This window comes from Saccopteryx leptura, chromosome 1, assembly GCF_036850995.1.
Source record: "Saccopteryx leptura isolate mSacLep1 chromosome 1, mSacLep1_pri_phased_curated, whole genome shotgun sequence".
In the NCBI taxonomy this organism is placed as follows: Eukaryota; Metazoa; Chordata; class Mammalia; order Chiroptera; family Emballonuridae; genus Saccopteryx; species Saccopteryx leptura.
Genome location: NC_089503.1, coordinates 270275761 through 270298196, shown reverse-complemented (window position 1 = coordinate 270298196; position 22436 = coordinate 270275761). Strand labels below are relative to the sequence as shown.

Here is a 22436-nt window from a genome sequence, read left to right as displayed (position 1 = left end):
CCACAAGAAAGCAAGATGTGTTGAAAGGACCAGCTTGTCTTCCAAGAGGAAAGGGGAGAAAGAAGGACAGATGATGAGGGGCAGAGAAATGCAGGAAACAACCTAAAAAGCTGACTCATCCAGTGCTGGAGGTGGCCATAGCTGGGGGAGGGACTGATCCTTCCACAAAACAAAAGACTAAATTGCTTCCAGATCACAGATCTCCAGACATCTCCCCAGATCCAATCAGCACAATAAGACACAGCTGAAAAAAAAAAAGTGGGAGGAGGGGCAGTAACTCAGGTCTCCATGGAGATCTGAGATACACCTCCCCCTACTGAAGCTGAGAAACCACCCTGTCCCAGAGAGATTAACTGGTAAAAGAGGTCTTCAGAGTCTCAGGTTAAATCCACAGCATTCCTGGATACAGTTTCAAGGAAGCCTCCTGGTAAGATCAGTAAACAAGACTATCACCTGTTAAGAAAACAAACAGATCAAGACTTCAAAGCAGCCCAAATCCGAAAGTGGATTACAAATAATAGCTGATGCCAAATTAAGAAGACCTAGAAATAACACAATTGAAAACTGGAGGTAGACAACACCAAGCCTAGACTCAACCAGCTCTACAAACAAAACACCCAAACACACAGAAATAATGAGAAGTCAAAGAAGTGCAATCCAAATGAAACCACAAGAGAAACCTTCAGGAGATGAACTGAGTGATATGGAAATAACCAAACTTCCAGATGCAGAGTTCAAAATAATGATTGTAAGGATGCTTAGGGATCTTAGAACAACAATGGATGGTCATTGCAAACACCTAAATAAATAGCAAGTATAAAAAAGGATATTGAAATATTTTAGAAAAATCAGTTGGAGATTACAAATACAATATCAGAAATGAAGACCACAATGCAATGAATTAAAAACAGGATGGATAGAGCTGAAGATTGAATCAGCGAGTTGGAGGACAACTTGAATGAAGGCAAGAAAGCAGAGAAGAAAAAAGAAGAGACTCAAAAAGTCTGAGGAAACTCTTAGAGAGCTCTGTGACAATATGAAGAGAAATCACATCAGCATCATAGGGGTTCCTGAAGAAGGAAAAGAACAAGGGATAGAGACTTTGTTCAATCAAATCATAGCTGAAAACTTCTCTAAATCAATGCAGAAGAAACTCTCACAAGTTCAAGAAGCACAGAGAACTCCATTAAAGAGAAACCCAAAGAAACCTACACCAAGACACGTCATAATTAAAATACCAAAGCTAAGTGACAAAGAGAAAATATTAAAAGCTGCAAAAGAAAAAAAAGCTATCATATACAAAGGAGCCCCCATAAGGATGACATCTGACTTCTCAACAGAAACACTTGAGGCCAGAAGGGAATGGCAAGAAATATTTGAAGTAATGCAGAACAAGAACCTACAACCAAGACTACTTTATCCAGCAAGGCTATCGTTTAAAATTGAAGGAGAAATAAAAAGCTTCCCAGACAAAAACAAAACTGAAGGAATTCATTACAACCAAAACAATGCTTAAGGAAATGTTAAGGGGCCTGTTGTAAACAGATCAAAGTGGGAAAAGAATATAGCAAAAGAGGAATACAGCTTTAAAAAATAAAATGGCAATAAACAACTACATATCAATAATAACCTTAAATGTAAATGGATTAAGTGATCCAATCAAAAGATATAGGGTAGCTGCATGGATAAGAAAACAGGACCCGAGAGAAACGGCACCGTGAGGAGAGTGACCGACAAATATCCACAAAATTTCAACAAGTTCATCAATCAGAGACAGAAAAATCGATCCTTGGAGCGTCTGGGAGTCCCACACACTGAAAAAAAAATGCTATCAACAAGACCACCCTCAGATGCCATTAAAATGAAGAAAATCGAATATCATGGATACAAAAGATAGAGAAGTAGCACAGATAGATGTGGAAAAATCTATGGAGAAAAAAATTAATATATTGGAAACCTTGGAGCTAAATGACAGAGAATTTAAAACAGAAATCCCAAAAATACTCAGAGATATACAAGAAAACACAGAAAGGCAATTTAGGGAACTCAGAAAAAAACTCAACAAACACAAAGACTATATTACCAAGGAAATTGAAACTATAAAAACAATCAAACAGAGATGAAAAACTCAATTCATGAACTGAAAAACGAGGTAAGAAGCTTAAATAATAGAACAGGCCAGAAAGAAAGTAGGATTAGTGACATAAAAAACAAGCAACTTAAGGCACAAAAGAGAGTAGAAGAGAGAGACTCAAAAATTTTTTAAAAAAATGAGAAAGCCCTACAGGAATTGTCTGACCCTATCAATAACATAAGAATAATAGGTATATCAGAGAGAGAAGAGAGATAAAATGAAATGGAGAATATATTCAAACAAATAATAGATGAGAACTTCCCAAACCTGTGGAAAGAACTAAAGCCTCAAATTCAAGAAACAAACAAAGCATCGAGTTTTCTTAACCACAAAACACCTACTCCAAGGCACATAATGAAATTGGCACAAACCAATGACAAAGAAAAAATTCTCAAGGCAGCCAGAAAAAAGAAGAATACAACATATAAAGGAAAACCTATTAGATTATCATCAGATTTCTAAGCAGAAACTCTACAAGCTAGAAGAGAGTGGACACCAATATTTAAAGTCCTGAAAGAGAGAAACTTTCAGCCAAGAATACTATACCCATCAAAGCTATCCTTCAAATATGAAAGAGAAATAAGAACATTCACAAATACAGAAAAGATGAGGGAATTAAACATCAGAAAACCCCCACTCCAGGAAATACTAAAGAAAGTTTTCCAACCAGATACAAAGAACAAAACAAAAGAAAACCACAAGTAAAAGCTCCACCAAGAACACAATAAAACCAAATTTAAACTGTGACAACAAAAACAAAAAAAAAGGGGAGAGGACGAAGATTAACAGTAGCAAAGGATGATGGAGTGCAGAAACACCCATAAGATAGGGTACTACAATGAATATGGTAGGTACCCTTTTCATTACTTAATGGTTACCACCCTTGAAAAAACCACCACAGAAGCACATGACTTAAAAAAGGTAGCAACAGAGAAAAGATGTATGGAATACAAACAAACAAAAACAAATGATAGAAAAACAAAAGAGAAGAATCAAACAAGATACAAAACAGAAAGGAATTTATAAAATGGCAATAGGGAACTCACAAGTGTCAATAATTACACTAAATGTAAATGGACTAAACTCACCAGTAAAAAGACACAGAGTAGCAGAATGGATTAAAAAAGAAAATTCCACTGTATGCTGCCTACAAGAAACACATCTAAGAAACAAGCATAAAAACAAATTCAAAGTGAAAGGCTGGAAAACCATACTCCAAGCAAATAACATCCAAAAAAAGGCAGGTGTAGCAATACTCATACCTAATAATGCTGACTACAAGACAGCAAAAGTACTCAGAGACAAAAACGGTCATTTCATAATGATTAAGGAAGCACTGAATAAAGAAGACTTAACAATTCTTAATATATATGCACCAAACCAAGGAGCACCAAAATGTATAAGACGGCTACTTATTGACCTAAAAACAAAAACTGACAAAAATACAATCATACTTGGAGACCTCAATACACCACTGATGGCTCTAGATCGTTCATCCAAACAGAAAATCAATAAAGATATATTGGCCTTAAACAAAACACTAGAGCACCTGGATATGATAGACACCTACAGGACACTTCATCCCAAAGCAAAAGAGTATACATTTTTCTCTAGTGTACATGGAACATTCTCAAGAAGTGATCATATGTTGGGCCACAAAAATAACATCAGCAAATTCAGAAAAATCAAAATTGTACCAAGCATATTTTCTGATCATAAAGCTTTGAAACTAGAATTCAACTGCAAACACAGGGAAAAAAACCTGCAAAATGTGGAAACTAAACAACATACTTTTAAAAAATGAATGGGTCAAAGTAGAAATAAGCATAGAGATCAAGATATATACAGCAGCCCTGGCCAGTTGGCTCAGCGGTAGAGTGTCGGCCTAGCGTGCGGAGGACCCGGGTTCGATTCCCGGCCAGGGCACATAGGAGAGGCGCCCATTTGCTTCTCCACCCCTCCGCCGCGCTTTCCTCTCTGTCTCTCTCTTCCCCTCCCGCAGCCAAGGCTCCATTGGAGCAAAGATGGCCCGGGTGCTGGGGATGGCTCTGTGGCCTCTGCCTCAGTCGCTAGAGTGGCTCTGGTCGCAACATGGCAACGCCCAGGATGGGCAGAGCATCGCCCCCTGGTGGGCAGAGCTTCGCCCCTGGTGGGCGTGCCGGGTGGATCCCGGTCGGGCGCATGCGGGAGTCTGTCTGACTGTCTCTCCTCGTTTCCAGCTTCAGAAAAATACAAAAAAAAGAAGAAAAAAAAAAAAGATATATACAGCAAATGAAAATGACAATATGACATATCAGAATCTCTGTGAAGCAGCAAACGCAGTAATAAGAGGGAAGTTCATATCACTTCAGGCCTATATGAACAAACAAGAGAGAGCCCAAGTAAACCACTTAACTTCACACTTTAAGGAACTAGAAAAAGAAGAACAAAGACAACCCAAAACCAGCAAAAGAAAGGAAATAATAAAAATTAGAGCAGAAATAAATGAAATAGAGAATAGTAAAACTGTACAAAAAATTAATAAAACAAGGAGCTGGTTCTTTAAAACGATCAACAAAATTGACAAACCTTTGGCAACACTCACCAAGGAAAAAAGAGAAAGGACTCATATAAACAAAATCCAAAATGAAAGAGGGAGGAGAAAGAGAGAAAGGGGAGGGGGAGGAGAACAAAAAAAACTAGATAGAATGTGACGGAGGACAATCTGACTTTGTGTGATGGGTATGCAACATAATTATATGACAAGATAACCTGGACATGTTTTCTTTGAATATATTTACCCTGATTTATTGATGTCACCCCACTAAAATTAATAAAAATTTATTTATAAAAAAAAAAGAAAACAGGACCCATATATATGCTCTCTACAACAGACACACCTTAAAACAAAAGATGCACATAGATTAAAGGTAAAAGAATGGAAAAAAACATTTCATGCAAATGGAAATGAAAAAAAAGCTGGGTAGCAATACTTATATCAAACAAAATGGACTTTAAAACAAAGACTATAGTAAGAGATAAAGAAGGTCACTACAAAATGATAAAGGGAGCAATCCAACAGGAAGATATAACCATTATAAATATCTACGCACCTAATATAGAACATAAATATATAAAGCAGACTTTGATGCATATAAAGGGCAAAATCAACAGCAATACTATAATAGTAGAGGATTTCAATACCCCACTAATATCATTAGATAGATCCTCTAGAAAGAAAATTAACAAAGAAACAGCAGACTTAAAAGACACAATAGATCAACTCAATTTAATAGATATCTTCAGAGCCTTTCACCCTAAAGCAGCAGATTATACATTCTTTTCAAGTGCTTATGGTACATTCTCTAGGCTAGACCACATGTTATGGCACAAAAGTGGTCTCAACAAATTTAAGAAGATTGAAATGATATCGAGCACTTTCTCTGATCACAATGGCATGAAACTAGAAATCAACCAAAACACAAAAACTCAAAAATTCTCAAACACAATGAAACTAAATAGAGGTTGTTAATAACGAATAGATTAACAATGAGATCAAAGAAGAAATTTAAAAATTCCTAGAAAGAAATAATAATCAGCATACAACAACTCAAAATTTTTGGGACACAGCAAAAGCAGTACTGAGAGGAAAGTTCATAGCACCACAGGCATACCTTAATAAGCTAGAAAAAGCTCAAATAAAAAACTTAATCATGAATCTAAAATAACTAGAGAAAGAACAGCAAGTAAAGCACAGAGGTAGTAGAAGGAAGAAAATAATAAAGATCAGAGTGGAAATAAATGACATAGAGGCTAAAGAAACAATACAGAGGTTCCATGAAACTAGGAGCTGGTTCTTTGAAAAGGTAAACAAGATTTATGAACGTTTAACTAGACTCACCAAGAAAAAGAGAGAGGGGACTCAAATAAATAAAATTAGAAATGAGAGGGGAGAAATAACAACTGATACAACAGAAATACAAAATATTGTAAGAAAATAGTATGAAGAACTATATGTCAAAAAACTAGACAACCTAGATGAAATGGACAAGGGAAACATACAATCTTCCAAAAATTAATCTGGAAGAATCAGAAAACCTAAACAGACCGATTACACCAAATGAGATCAAAACAGTTATCAAAAAACTCCCAACAAACAAAAGTCCTGGGCCAAATAGCTTCACAATTGAATTCTACCAAATATTCAAAGAAGAACTAACTCCTATCCTTCTCAAGCTATTTCAAAAAACTCAAGAGGAAGGAAGACTTCCAAGACCCTTTTATGAGGCGAGCACAATTCTGATTCCAAAACCAGGCAAAGACAACACAAAGAAAGAAAATTATATGCCAATATCCCTGATGAATATAGATGCTAAAATCCTCAACAAAATACTAGCAAACCAGATCCAACAATATATGGGAAAATATCATACACCATGATCAAGTGGGATTTATTCTTGGGAAGCAAGGCTGGTACAATATTCGCAAATCAATCAATGTGATTCATCACATAAACAAAAGCAAGGAGAAAACCCACATGATAATTTCAATAGATGCAGAAAAAGCATTTCATAAAATCCAGCACCCATTCATGATCAAAACTCTCAACAAAGAGGGAATACAGGAAACATACATCAACATGATAAAAGCCATCTATGACAAACCCACAGCCAACATCATACTCAATGGGCAAAAATTAAAAGCAATCCCCTTAAGATCGGGAAAAAGGCAGGGGTGTCCCCTTTCACCACTCTTATTTAACATATTCCTGGAAGTCCTAGCCACAGCAATCAGACAAGATGAATAAATAAAAGGTATTCAAGTTGGAAAAGAACAAGTAAAGCTATCATTATTTGCAGATGATATGATATTGTATATAGAAAATCCTAAAGTCTCTGTCAAAAAACTACTGGACCTGATAAATGAATTCAGCAAAGTGGCAGGATATAAAATTAATACTCAAAAATCAGAGGCATTTTTATACACCAACAATGAACAGTCAGAGAAATTAAGGAAACAATCCCCTTCACTGTTACAGCCAAAAAAGTAAAGTACCTAGGAGTACATTTAACCAAGGAGACTAAAGACTTGTACTCGGAAAATTATAAAACATTGATAAAAGAAATCAAGGATGATACAAACAAATGGAAGCATATACCGTACTCATAGTTAGGAAGAATAAACATACCCAAAGCAATTTATAAATTCAATGCAATACCAATTAAAATACCATTGACATACTTTAAAGATATAGATCACATATTCCAAAAATTTATATGAAACCAAAAGAGAACACGAATAGCCTCAGCAATCTTAAAAAAGAAGAATAAAGGGAAATGTATCACACTTCCTGATAACAAGCTATATTACAAGGCTATTGTACTCAAAACAGCGTGGTACTGGCATAAGAACAGGCACATAGATCAACGGAACAGAACGGAGAACCCAGAAATAAACCCATAGCTCTATGGACAACTGATATTTGACAAAGGAGGTAAGGAAATACAATGGAGTAAAGACAGCCTCTTCAACTAATGCTGTTGGGAAAATTGGACAGCAACCTGCAAAAAATGAAACTAGACCACCAACTTACACCATTTACAAAAATAAATTCAAAATAAACAAAAGACTTAAATGTAAGGCATGAAACCATAAGCATCTTAGAAGAACACATAGGCAGTAAGCTCTCCGACATCTCTCACAGCGATATATTTGCTGATTTATCTCCACGGGCAAGGGAAATAAAAGACGAGATAAATAATGGGACTATATCAAAATAAAAAGCTTTTGGACAGCCAAAGACACTAAGAACAGAATAAAAAGACAAATTACACAATGGGAGAACATATTTGACAGTACATCTGATAAGGGGTTAATAACCAAAATTTATAAAGAACTTGTAAATCTCAACACCAGAACGACAAACAGTCCAATTAAAAAATGGGCAAAAGAAATGAATAGACACTTCTCCAAAGAGGACATACAGATGGCCAATAGGCATATGAAAAAATGCTCAACATCACTAATCATTAGAGAAATGCAAATTAAAACCACAATGAGATATCATCTCACACCAGTCATGATGGCGCTCATCAACAAAACAACACAGAATAAGTGCTGGCGAGGATGTGGAGAAAAGGGAGCCCTCTTACACTGCTGGTGGGAATGCAGACTGGTGCAGCCACTGTGGAAAACAGTATGGAGATTCCTCAAAAAATTGAAAATTGAACTGCCTTTTGACCCAGCTATCCCACTTTTAGGAATATACCCCAAGGACACCATAGAACGGTTCCAGAAGGAGAAATGCTCCCCATGTTTATAGCAGTATTGTTCACAATAGCAAAGATAAGGAAACAGCCCAAGTGTCCGTTAGAGGACGAGTGGATTAAAAAGCTTTGGTACATATATACTATGGAATACTACTCTGCCATAAGAAATGATGACATCGGATCATTTACAATAACATGGATGGACCTTGATAACATTATATGAAGTGAAATAAGTAAATCAGAAAAAATTAAGAACTATATGAACCCATACATAGATGGGACATAAAAATGAGACTCAGAGACATGGACAAGAATATGATGGTAACAGGGGGTGGGATGGAGGGGTGAGGAGGGGGCGAGAAAAGAGCGGGAGGGGGTGAGGGATGGGCAAAAAGAAAACCAGATAGAAGGTGGTGGAAGACAATTTGACTTTGGGTGAGGGGTATGCAGCATAAAAATGTCAAAATAACCTGGAGATGTTTTCTCTCAACATATGTACCTTGATTTATCAATGTCACTGCATTAAATTTTATAATAATAATAAATGAGACTCAGAGACACAGACAAGAATGTGATGATAACAGGGGGGGTAGGGGAAGGTTGGAGCGAGGAAGGAGAGAGAGGGGGTGGGAGGAGGGGAGGGGAACAAAGAAAACTAGATAGAAGGTGACGGAAGACAATTTGACTTTGGGTGAGGAGTATGCAGCATAAGCAAATTTCAAAATAATCTGGAGATGTTTTCTCTCAACATAGGTACCCTGGTTTATCAATGTCACTGCATTAAATTTAATAAAAAAATAATTTAAAAAAAAGACTGAGAACTTCAATTTCTATACCCACTGTGTGACCTGCAAAAGCCCCACCGCCTTCTCAATACAAGGAGCACATTCATCGGCAGGAGTGCCATGGCCCACGTGTAGGTTCCTGGTGAGAATGTATTGAAGGATCTCTCCCGAGTGCACACCCCCCCCTAGGAGAGGCACTCAGGCCCAGAGATGTGCACACCCCCCGCCCCCTAGATGACATGGTCTTCCCTGGATTGTGCAGGGAGAATTTGCACCCAGGGTAGCACAGTTCCTGGGCCTCCACCTTCCACCTGCTCTCTGTACGCCACCTGCTGGCCACTGGGGGACCAAGCCGTACCTCCCGTGTCCATCTCCTCCATGGATTTGATGACTCACCAAGTGGAGGATCTTTTCTGTTGGGGGTTATTACTGTTTGCCCTCTTTTTGCTCTGTCATATGGATTTTGTACACAGTGATATTTCTCATCACTCTTCCCAAGTCTAATAATTTATCTTTCGGTAAGTCCTATTATCTCTGATTTTCACTTTTGGTTTTTTGCTCTTTTTATATCTCTTACTTTTTTTCCCTGCTTTCCTGCTGATAATGGTGGTGAGTGTTAGCTTCCTTGCCTGGTTCCCTCTCTCACAGGCAAAGCTTTCAAGCTTTCACTGTGTGTGATGAGCTGGTTTTTCCTCAGTATCATTAGTCAAGGAAGAACCGCTTCATTTGTAATTGGCTAAGATTTGATGGCATGGAGGGGTGTTGACTATAACAAATGTGTCTTCTGGACTTGTGATGTTATGTTTTATCAAAACTCGGCTCTGCCTTCATGATACGATCATCTTTCCTTTCCGTCTGCTCATACCACGCATTAAATTGATTTGCTGATGTCTCTCGTGTTCACAGAGCCTGGCATCCCTGGACTGTAACTCTCGTATAGTGTATTATCCTCTTGATACATTGATGAATTAATTTTTATTTATTTATTTATTTTTTTTTTGTATTTTTCTGAAGCTGGAAATGGGGAGAGACAGTCAGACAGACTCCCGCATGCGCCCAACCGGGATCCATCCGGCACGCCCACCAGGGGCTACGCTCTGCCCACCAGGGGGCGATGCTCTGCCCCTTCGGGGCATAGCTCTGCCGCGACCAGAGCCACTCTAGTGCCTGGGGCAGAGGCCAAGGAGCCATCCCCAGCGCCCGGGCCTTCTTTGCTCCAATGGAGCCTTGGCTGCGGGAGGGGAAGAGAGAGACAGAGAGGAAGGAGGAGGGGGGTGGAGAAGCAAATTGGCACTTCTCCTATGTGCCCTGGCCGGGAATCGAACATGGGTCCCCTGCACGCCAGGCTGACGCTCTACCGCTGAGCCAACTGGCCAGGGCCATGATGAATTAATTTGGATAACACTGAATTTCACATTTTTACCTTGATATCCACAAGAGAATGGCCTGTCATGTTAACTCTCCCTACCCAGTGTTGGTGATAGGCGCTATGCTAGCACCATGGACCAGAGACACTTCCTCCATTTTTGTCTCTAGAATAATCCCCATGGACATGCAATCATCTCATTATAGAATATTTCATGTCATTTCCCAGTGGAGCCACTGTGGTCTCATGTTCCATAAGAGAAGATTTTTTATTATGGTTCCATTTACTTCAAAGCTTATAGGACTAGCTGAGTTGTCGAGACCTCACATCACTTTTCATGTAGTCTTCCAGAATTCAGCCCATTTGTCAAATCTTTTCATATCTACTACTATAAAATGATATGTCATATTCACCAAAAGTTACAATTTTTTTTTTCTTTTTCTGAAGCTGGAAACGGGGAGAGACAGTCAGACAGACTCCCGCATGCGCCCGACCGGGATCCACCCAGCACGCCCACCAGGGGCGACGCTCTGCCCACCAGGGGGCGATGCTCTGCCCCTCTGGGGCATCGCTTTGCCGCGACCAGAGCCACTCTAGTGCCTGGGGCAGAGGCCAAGGAGCCATCCCCAGCGCCCGGGCCATCTTTGCTCCAATGGAGCCTTGGCTGCGGGAGGGGAAGAGAGAGACAGAGAGGAAGGAGGGGTGGGGGGTGGAGAAGCAAATGGGCGCTTCTCCTATGTGCCCTGGCTGGGAATCGAACCCGGGTCCCCCGCACGCCAGGCCGACGCTCTACCGCTGAGCCAACCGGCCAGGGCAAAAGTTGTATTTAAAAAATGCCTAGTGGGTTCTTTTGGTTTCTATACACATCCACAAACTATTATATACAGATACAACACCAAACTGTTCTGCAGAGACACCCAGAAGTCAGTGGGGACCACAGCCCACTTCAATTTGAGATTAATCTCTCTTAACAAAATGAAATAAAGTTAATTCACGAACATCTCCAGAAACCAGCTAGAAGGGGAAACACACATGAGTCATTAGGCAATACTACGAAATAAATACTAACAGTCAGGGGCTAGCACTATAATAACTGGTCTTCAACAAAGCACTCGGTATGGGAGAAGCTCCTTACTACTTTCCAAGTCTAGATCTACACATGAGATTCTGAGGGGATTCCGACACAGGGGACAAAAGGAAACAGGAGATGAAAGGAAACCAAAACACATTTGATAAAGAGAATTCCAGACCCCACAGGTTCAGGTCCCTGACACACTCTTGACAATCCTCTGGTCTTTTTTCACTTTGTACAGATGTTGCAAGACAACATGGATGTAGATTTTGTAACATGTGAGTATACAGTAACCTCTACACCCACCTGCAAGGAACACTGTCCTAAATAACTAAAATTTGTTAACCCACTCTTTAGTCTTGAGAGAGACCCAGTACAACTGGGTGGTAGGAACCTCCCCTGACCCTGGTTTAACATGACGCAAACATGTCTCCCTAGAGTGGACTTCACATGCTGCTGCACATGGGCATCTGGGAGCTACCAGGACATCGAGAGGAGGATATTCACATAATACAGTAAGAGACACACAGTCTACTACGGATTTCAAGTGAAAGGGAGAACCAGAGTCCCAGTCACCGAGGAGCACCTGGAAGGCTTAAGCAGGTGTTGGGAACGCTGGCTGAGGCAAACTTGGTGGGGCACCTCTCAGGGTGTCCAGGAACACCTCTCCCTTCTGTTCACACCCTGCCCATCCTGCTCATCCTGCCTCCCCTGGTCCAGCCACCGGTATGAATTGGGCGGTAGAGGACAGAAGGTTTGAAAAAGACAAGGTCTAGTGGAAACAGCCCCGGGTGTGTCTGACTGTCATCATTATCTACACATAAGGCTAAGTGAGTGCCAGCAAAGAACTGACCTGTGACGTCCAGGTGGAAGGTGACCCTCTGGCCACCAGCCTCACAGCTGTACTCCCCGCTGTCCGCCTTCCCCGCCTGCTGCAGCACCAGCTGACGGCTGCAGCCTGTGGCCTCCACGTGCACTTTCGAGCTTCCACTCAGCTTCTTGCCATCCTTGTACCATGTCACCTGCGTCTCTGCCTGGGCCACCTCGCAGCTCAGAGTGGTGTTGGCTCCCGCCACCGCCTTCACCTGATTGTGTGCCGGCTTCTCCTTGGCAAACACTATTGTGGGCTCTGGGGATATAGGGGTGTGGAGGGTCAGAGGCACAAAGCTGATACCAGACTGTGTCACAGGCACCAAGCTTCACAGTTCAGTCCATTTTCTCCTTGAAGCTATGTGCCTGGTGGGTGTTAGAGTTGTGTTCACAAACAAGTGTCTCCTGTCACTAGAGACATCAAAAAGAACATTAAAGAAGAGACAGATAAGTCAAAGGGTATGCCTGCTCATAGAAAGAGTTAACATCATTAAAGTGTCCATAACCCGTGCTGGGCCCATAAAGTGTCCATAACCCAGAGCAAGCTATACATTCAATGCAATCCCTCTCAAAGTATTAATGACATTTCTCACAGAACTAGAATAAATAACCCTAAAATTTATGTTATTCCACAGTGAAGAAAACCACTGAGAAAATGACAAGTCAACCTGCCGAAAGGGAAAAATTTTGCAAATGACACATTTGATAAGGGGTTAATATCCAAAGTATGTAGCAAACACATACAATTTAGTACCAAAAAAACAAACACTCCAATTTAAAAATGGACAGAGGACCCAAACAGACACCTCCCCAAGGAAACATACAGATCATACAGATGGCTGACAGGCAGATAGGAAGATGCTCAACATCACTCATCATTAGGGAAATGCACATGGGGTATCCCCTCACACCTGCCAGGATGAGTATCCCCAACGTAACAACACACAGTGAGTGCCGGCAAGGGTGTGCAGGAAAGGGAACCCCCCTGTACTGCTGGTGGGAATGCAGACTGGTCCAGCCACAGTGGGAAACAGTATGGCAGTTCCTCTAAATAATAAATAATAGAACTGTCTTATGACCCAGCTATCCCACTTCACCTCTTAATATTTATGCAAATAAAACAAAAATAAATTCAAAATGATGCATATGCAACCTTATGTTCATTGCAGAATTACTGACAATAGCTGAACTATGGAGGCAACCTAAGTAAGTGCCCATGGAGAAATGGCTGGACACAGAAGATGGGAACACAGTTTGAATGGAGTATCATGTGGCTATAAAAGGAAGGAAGGAAGGAAGGAAGGAAGGAAGGAAGGAAGGAAGGAAGGAAGGAAGGAAGGAAGGAAGGAAGGAAGGAAGGTAGGAAGGAAGGAAGGAAGGGAGGGAGGGAGGGAGGGAGGGAGGGAGGGAGGGAGGGAGGAAGGAAGGAGGGAAGGAAGGAAGGAAGGAGAAGGAAGGAAGGAAGGAAGGAAAGAAGGAAGGAAGGAAGGAAGGAAGGAAGGAAGGAAGGAAGGAAGGAAGGAAGGAAGGAAAAGGAAGAAATAGAAAGGTAGAAAAAGAGAGAGAGAGAAGAAAGAGAAAAAAGAAAGGAAGGAAGAAGGAAGGGGAAAGGAAGAAAGGAAGGAAAAAAGGAAGGAAGAAAAGAAAATGGACTCTTGTCATTTGGGACAACAATGGGTACATCTAGATAGTATCATGCTAAAGGAAATGAATTAGAGAAAGACAAATACCATCTGATTTCACTCCTATGTGGAATATGAAAAACAAAAGAACAAACAAAACAAAGCTGGTACAAACTCACAGACACAAAGATCAAACTCAGGATGCCGGATGGGAGGGTTTGTGGGGACACATGGAAAAGGGGAAAGGGATTAAGAAGTGCAATGTCCCTGCTATAACATTAAGTCCCTGAGATTTAATGTACAGTCCAGGCAACATAGTCAATACTATCTTCACAACTGCAAAGTCCCTGGTGGTTACTAGACTTGCTATGGTGATCACTGTGTAAGGTATGTAAATGTCCTATCAGTGTTTTTAATACCTAAAATTAATATAACGTATGCCAACTATAAAAAAAATTAAAAATATATAAAGTCATCAAGAAATTCCAAGATGGTGATGGATTGGTGGGTGTTCCAACTGCCACCTCCCAACACCAAATTGGATCACAAATGAATTTAAGAACAATCATCTTCAAAAACCAACTTTGGACTAAACGAAGAGGAGTCTATAACCAAGAAGTCACAGAAGCCACACTGACACTGGTAGGAAGGATGGAGACACTGAAAGGGCTGCCCTGCTCCCAGGAGTCAGTGGCTGAGGGTCCAGAGGGACTCTTACTGTGGGGAGGTTCATCCTGAGAGGTAAGGGTCCTCAGCCCGAAGCCGGGTATCCCAGCCTATAGCCCCAGAGCCTGAAAGAGGCATGCACACAGCATTTTGTGGTGAAAAGAGCCAAGGTTTCTGTCCTCGAGAAAGAGAGTTGTCGAAGACACAGGCTCTATCTTAAAGGGCCAGTGCAGAAAATCTGGTCTGTGCCAGGTTCCTGCCACGGAAGCCAAGGGCTGGCACATCCAGTGGCCAGCTGCAGAGAGTATGGGTACAAGGCCTAACACCCTTTGCTAGTGGGGTATCCTAAGGAAGGGTTCCTCACAACTGGCCCAGCTGAGGCAAGTTTTGCTCTCTGTGGTCAGCACTGGCACAGCAGCTCATGTGCATTGGATAGGGTGGAGCTTCACAGTCAGCTGGCCTGGGTGCTGGATATTCTGCCATGCTGGGCTAGATTCCACAAGGGGGAAGGGAGATACGCTTAGAGCATGGACATATTGAAATGAAGCAAAGAGACTTTCAGCAGAACTCACTTTCTATAAAACAAAGAGACTTTCAGCAGAACTTACTTTTTCTAAAAGACTCCTGGCTTTGAGGCTGGTTTTACGGGCTGTGGCCTTGGGCTAGTCTTACAAGGTTGCAGATGTTCCCAGAATGTTGCTCCCTGAATTAATCCTATAGATAACTGAGTAATCCACTGTAAATCCATGATTTTGTTTCACTGCTTTGTTTTATTGCTATGCTTCTTCTCCTCCCCAAACCCCAATCAGTATGTGATTTTGTCTTTAAAAGCTAACTTCAAACTGTGTTTGGGGCTACATGATTTCAGTGACTTAGGTCTCCCTGTGGTTGCCAGCTTTGAATAAAACACTCCTTTAAATATGTACTTTGGGCCCTGGAGGGTTTGCTCAGTGGTAGAGTGTCTGTCTGACCACCTTCCCACTTCTAACTTCAGAAAGATACAAAAATAATACATAAGTAAATACACACACACACACACAGACTTCTGTGAGAAGAGTGTGAAGTGCATATTTTTCAAATATGTTCTTTGGTGTGGAGAACGTTTGTATACTCTCACTGGTTTAACTACAACAATTTAACATGTGGGTCCCTGTGAACTTATTGTTGGATCTGGTCAAGAAGTTTAGTGACCTTCTGGGAGGGCACAGTCAGCCCCAGGAGACGACTCTCTCAATCTTCCTCCCTGAGACCAGCTGGAAGAACTTCTGCAAAGATGACAGTTGGCCCCACTCAATCTGAACCTGCTTCTCATCTTGCTGAAGAGAAATAAAGTTTTAGTATCTAGCAGTGGTTGAGAGACTAGGCAGTGGTTGGGAGTAGGGGCCACATTCCCTATACTGAGCTCCTGACCAAGAGACCCTTGAAGTAGGGGGTTTCACTAAAGTTGTATTTACAACCTCAACTTTCCCACCCACAAAGCTTGCAACATGTAGAGGGGTGAGTTGGGTGAGTTAGTCTGAGATCGCACTACAGTCTTTATACAGAAGACTCTGTGGGAAGACCAGGCAGCTGCAAGAGGAGATGGATACTGAGTTGTTGACATCTCTAAGCAGGAAGAAGCTGATCCTTATATACAAAGTGACCCCACACAAAATACCCAGGCACAGGAAATGTTGACACAAACAGTGAACAGAGTTGTAGCTGCAAACAAGTAGCCCAGAGAAGATTACAAACAATGGCTTATGCCAACCCAGGAAGACACACATCCAGTAGTGGGTGGCAGATAGCACAAACCCTAGACTCAGCTAACTACACAAGCAGCACACACAAAGGAGAAGTCCAGCAGGCACCAGACACTATGGAGAATAAATACGCCAAACAGGACAGACACAGCACAGTGTCTAATCAAGGTTGACCCTTAGAGCCAGCCAGCCTGAGGAATAACCACACCAACTAAAAAAGAAACTTCAATACTCACATATAACAGGAGGGAAATACAACAATCAAGAAGAACTTCTAGAGCAAGAAAATCAGGTGGTCTCGAAATAAATACCACTGAGGCCATTTTCATTATAAAAACACCACAACAAATTTCAATGTCAGACAGTGCTACCTAATATACGGACAAAACAGGCAGAAAAAGAAATATGACCCTAATAAATCAACAAGAGAAATCCCCAGAAAGAGAACTAAATGAAACAGAGGAAACCAAACTACCAGATGGAGAGTTAAAATAATTATTTTTAGGATGCTCAAGCATCTTAGAGCAACAATCAATAGTCACAATGAGTACCTAAACAAAGACATAACAGGCTTCAAAAAGATCATTAAGCCTGACCAGATAGTGGCGCAGTGGATAGAGCATCGGACTGGGATGCAGAGGACCCAGGTTTGAGACCCCGAGGTCACCAGCTTGAGTGTGGGCTCATCTGGTTTGAGTGAGGCTCACCAGCTTGCACCCAAGGTCACTGGCTTGAGCAAGGGGTTACGCCGTCTGCTGAAGGCCCGCAGTCAAGGCACGTATGAGAAAGCAATTGATGAACAACTAAGGTGTCACGGTGAAAAACTGATGATTGATGCTTCTCATCTCTCTCCCTTCCTGTCTGTCTGTCTCTGTCTGTCCCTCTCTCTGACTCTCTCTCTCTGTCTCTGTAAAAAATAAAAAAAAATTAAAAAAGGACATTAAAATCATAAAAAAGAACCAGTCAGAAATGACAAGTACAGTATCAGAAATGAAGATTGCACTAGAAAAAAACAATAGCAGGCTGGGTGAAGCAGAAGATTAAATCAGCAATTTAGATGACAAGATAAATAAAAAAACAAAAGCAAAGCAGCAAAAAGAAAAGAGGCTCAAAAAGACTGAGGAAACTCTAAGAGAGCTCTATGCAACATGAAGAGAAACAACATCTGCATTATAGGGGTTCCTGAAGGGATAGAGAATCTGTTTGAAAAAATCATAGCTGAAAACATCCCTAAGTCGATGAAGGAAAAAGTCACACAAGTCCAAGAAGCACAGAAAGTCCCTCTCATTAAAGAGGAAACCATAGAGGACCACATGAAGACACTTCATAATTAAAATGCCAAAGTTAAGAGACAAAGAAAGAATGCTAAAAGGTGCAAGAGAAAAGCAATCAATTACTTACAAAGAAGCCCTCATAAGGCTAACATCTGACTTCTCAACAGAAGCACTTAAGACCAGAAAGACTGGCAAGAAATATTCAGGAGAAGACAAGATGGTGCTGTAGTAGGCAGACGTACCAACATCCACCTCCCAGAACCAACATAAATTACAAACTAATTTTAAGAACTATCATCTGGAAAAACCAACTTTGGACTAAACTAAGGGGACTCTTCAACCAAGGAACACTGAAGAAGCCACACCGAGACAGGTAGGAAAAGTGGAAACGTGGAGGGCTGCCCAGCTCCCCAGAGCGAACGGCCGGGAAAGACTTGCAGGGCGGGAAGTTAGTTTAGCAAAAAGGGGAGGGTCTTGAGCCCCAGGAATAAAGCCCCAGCCTAAAGCCCCAAAAGCATAGAAGAGGCGTATGGACAGTATTTAGCTGGAAACAAGTCAGGATACTGTTTGTGAGAAGACTGATTTCTCAGACCCAGGATTCTTCTTAAAGGGACCGCGCAGAACATCTCTCTCACAACCATTCACTCAGGGCTCCAGGGGATGGGGAGAGAGGAGAGTACAAGAGTAGCAGGAAGAAAGTGTAATCTAGGAGACACATAGAGAAACATTTGGGGAGACAGCCACCCTAACCCCTGGGATGAGTCACTCCCCAAATCTGAAGTGAATATTTCCCCTGGAAACAGCAATACCAGCAAAGGGAAGCAGGACACCAGCCAAAAAAGCTCTCCTGCGGCACTCAGAGCACAGTATCTTGAAGGAGGGAGCTTTCAAGATTACAGTAGTGAGTGTTAGGGTCTGAGCTGAAACATCCACACCCCACACAGCTGAGGGCTCACCAGAGGGCAGGTGGCGGTGGAATGTGAAAGGGCGGTTCTGTCAGCAAGGGCAGAAGCCGGCTGGCCACCACTGGGCCCAGGTGTAAGCTCAGTCTTGCCCGGCTGGGGATGAGGGGACATGCCAAAGTGGTCAAGCCCAGCTGCAGGCAGCCTATAATCCAGTCTGCGGGAGAAGGGTGAGAACCCCGGAAGGGGTGGAGACCAGCCCTTGAGAAAGGGCACAGCCTTGCCCCATACACAGAACCCAGGCTTGTGGCTTGTCTTGGGATCCAGCTCCTCTTGCGGGGGTGGAGCCAAAAACCCAGAACAGGCAGAGTCCCGCTATTGAGCGTGGCCATGCAGTCCCGCCTGGCCTGTGGAGCCAAGGCTTGCAGCCGTCCCATGAATGGGCTCCTTCTGCAAGGGCGGGGCGAAAGCCCAGAAAAAGGAGGAGACCGGCAGCTGAGCAAAGCTGCTCGCCACTGCCTTCAGGGCCGAGCATAACGCCACCCATGGGGGCGGGGCAAAGGCCAAGGTCACCAAACATGTACACATGAGCACCTGATCACAGCCACTCCCATGAAAGAGAGAAGGAAACCACAGCGACAGCCCCAGTGGGAAGGCATCCGGAACATCCATACCCAAATGCCCCAGGCAGCAAAAGCAAAGGGGGTGGCGGGCCTGCACACAGACCATACCTAGGGAACAGAGGCCACATCCAGTAGACTCCAGGAGCCAAAACCTTCCTTTACACAAAAAAAATGAGAAGGCAGAGAAATGCAACATAAATGAATCAAGAGAAATCCCCAGAAAAGGACATGAATGAATCAGATATAACCAAATGACCAGATGCAGAGTTTAAAATAATGATTGTTAGGATGCTCAAAGATATTAGAATAACAATAGATGGTCATTACAAACACCTAAATAAAGAGATAGCAAATATAAAAAAGGACATTGAAATAATAAAAAAGAATCAGTCAGAAATGACAAATACAATATCAGAAATGAAGAACACATGGAAGGAATTAAAAGCAGAATGGGTGAAGCTGAGAATCGAATCAGCGACTTAGAAGACACGATAAATAAAGGCATGGAAGCAGAGCAGAAAAAAAAAGGGGACTCAAAAAGTCTGAGGAAACTCTAAGAAAGCTCTGTGACAATATGAAGAGAAATAAAACCCGCATCATAGGGGTTCCTGAAGAAGAAGAGAAAGAACAAGGGATAGAGACTTTTTTCAAGCATATCATAGCTGAAAACTTCCCTCAATTAAGGCAGAAAAACATCTCACATGTTCAATAAGCACAGAGAACTCCATTAAAGAGAAACCCAAAGAAATCAACACCGAGACACATCATAATTAAAATACCAAAGCTAAATGATAAAGAGAAAATATTAAAAGCTGCTATAGAAGAAAAGACGATCACCTACAGAGGAGCCCCCATAAGAATGACTTCTGACTTCTCACAAAAACACTTGAGGCCAGAAGGGAATGGCAAGAAATATTCAAAGTAATGTAGAACAAGAGCCTACAACCAAGACTACTTTATACAGCAATGCTATCATTTAAAATTGAAGGAGAAATAAAAGGCTTTCCAGACAAACAAAAAAAACTCAAGGAATTCACTACAACCAAACCAAGGCATTCAAGAAATGCTATGGGGCTTGTCATAAACAGATCAAAGGAGAAAAAGAACGTAGGAAAAGAGGAATACTGTTTTAAAGAATAAAATGGCAATAAATAATTACATATCAGTAATAACCTTAAATGTAAATGGATAAAATGATGCAATCAAAAGACATAGGGTAGCTGCGTGGATAAGAAAACAAGACCCATACATATAATATCTACAAGAGACACACCTTAAAACAAAAGATGCACATAGACTGAAGATAAAAGGATGGAAAAAATATTTCACGCAAATGGAAATGAAAAAAAAGCTGGGGTAGCAATACTTATATCAGACACAATGGACATTAAAACAAAGACTATACTAAGAGATAAAGAAGGTCACTACATAATGATAAAGGGAGCAATTCAACAGAAAGACATAACCGTTATAAATATCTACACACCTAATATAGGAGAACCAAAATATATAAAGCAGACTTTGATGGATTTAAAGGGCAAGATCAACAGCAATACCATAATAGTAGGGGATTTCAATACCCCACTAACATCATTAGATAGATCCTCAAAAAAGAGAATTAACAAAGAAAAGGCATACTTAAAGGACATACTAGATCAACTCGATTGAATAGATATCTTCAGAAGCTTTCACCATAAAACAGCAGAATATACATTCTTTTCAAGTGCTCATTGCACATTCTCTAGAATAGACCACATGTTAGGGCACAAAGGCGGTCTCAACAAATTTAAGAAGATTGAAATCATATCGAGCACTTTCTCCGATCTCAATGGTATGAAACTAAAAATCAACCACAACAGAAAAACTGAAAAATACTCAAACACTTGGAAACTGAATAGCATGTTATTAAATAACGAATGGGTAAACAATGAGATCAAAGAAGAAATTTAAAAATTCCTAGAAACGAACGATAATGAGGATACATCAACACAAAATTTATGGGACACAGCAAAAGCAGTTCTTAGCTTTACAGGGAAAGTTCATAGCATTACAGGCATCCCTCAAGAAGCTAGAAAATACTCAAATAAACAACCTGACCCTACATCTAAAAGAACTAGAAAAAAAACAGCAAGTAAAGTCCAGATCTAGTAGAAGGAAAAAAATAATAAAGATCAGAGTGCAAATAAATGACATAGAGGCTAAAGAAACAATACAGAGGATCAATGAAACCAGGAGCTGGTTCTTTGGAAAGGTAAACAGGATCAATGGTCCTGTTTAACCAGACTCACCAAGAAAAAAAGAGAGAGGACTCAAATAAATCAAATTAGAAATGAGAGTGAAGAAATAACAACTAACACATAGAAATACAAAATATTGTAAGAAAATACTATGAAGAACAGTACACAAAAAAACTAGACAACCTAGATGAAATGGACAAATTCCTTAAAACATATAATCTTCCAAAAATTAACCTGGAAGAATCAGAAAACATAAACAGACCAATTACAAGAAATGAGATTGAAACCGTTATCAAAAACTCCCCAAAAAGAAAAGTCCTGGGCCTGATGGCTTCACAAGTGAATTCTACCAAATATTCAAAGAGGAACTAACTCCTATCCTTCTCAAGCTATTTCAAAAAACTCAAGAGGAAGGAAGACTTCCAAGCTCCTTTTATGAGGCAAGCATAATTCTGATTTTAAAACCAGGCAAAGACAACACAAAGAAAGAAAATTATAGGCCAATATCCCTGATGAATTTAGATGCTAAAATCCTCAACAAAATATTAGCAAACCGGATCCAACAATATATTACAAAAATCATACATCATGATCAAGTGAGATTCATTCTGGGGAGGCAAGGATGGTACAATATTTGTATATCAATCAATGTGATTAACCACATAAACAAAACGAAGGAGACAAACCACATGATAATTTCAATAGATGCAGAAAAAGTATTTGATAAAAATCTATACCCATTTGTGATCAAAACTCTCAGTAAAGTAGGAATACAGAAAACATACCTCAACACGGTAAAAGCCATCTATGGCAAACCCTCTGCCAAGATCTTAATCAATGAGCAAAAATTAAAAGCATCCCTAAGATCAGGAACAAGACAGGGGTGCCCCCTTTC

The 22436-nt window shown here is 40.9% G+C and overlaps 1 protein-coding gene across 16 annotated transcripts in view; it reads right to left on the bottom strand.

The window, feature by feature from the left end:
* OBSCN (obscurin, cytoskeletal calmodulin and titin-interacting RhoGEF) overlaps window positions 1–22436 on the bottom strand; it is a 205629-nt gene that overhangs the window by 117239 nt on the left and 65954 nt on the right. For 15 of the 16 annotated variants that reach the window (XM_066353036.1, XM_066353059.1, XM_066353053.1 and 12 more), the window contains one exon: window positions 12459–12734. The exons of the other annotated variant lie outside the window; for it this stretch is intronic. In XM_066353036.1, the coding sequence (XP_066209133.1) occupies window positions 12459–12734 (276 nt within the window). The remainder of the gene's footprint in view (window positions 1–12458; window positions 12735–22436) is intronic. 16 annotated transcript variants of the gene reach the window in all.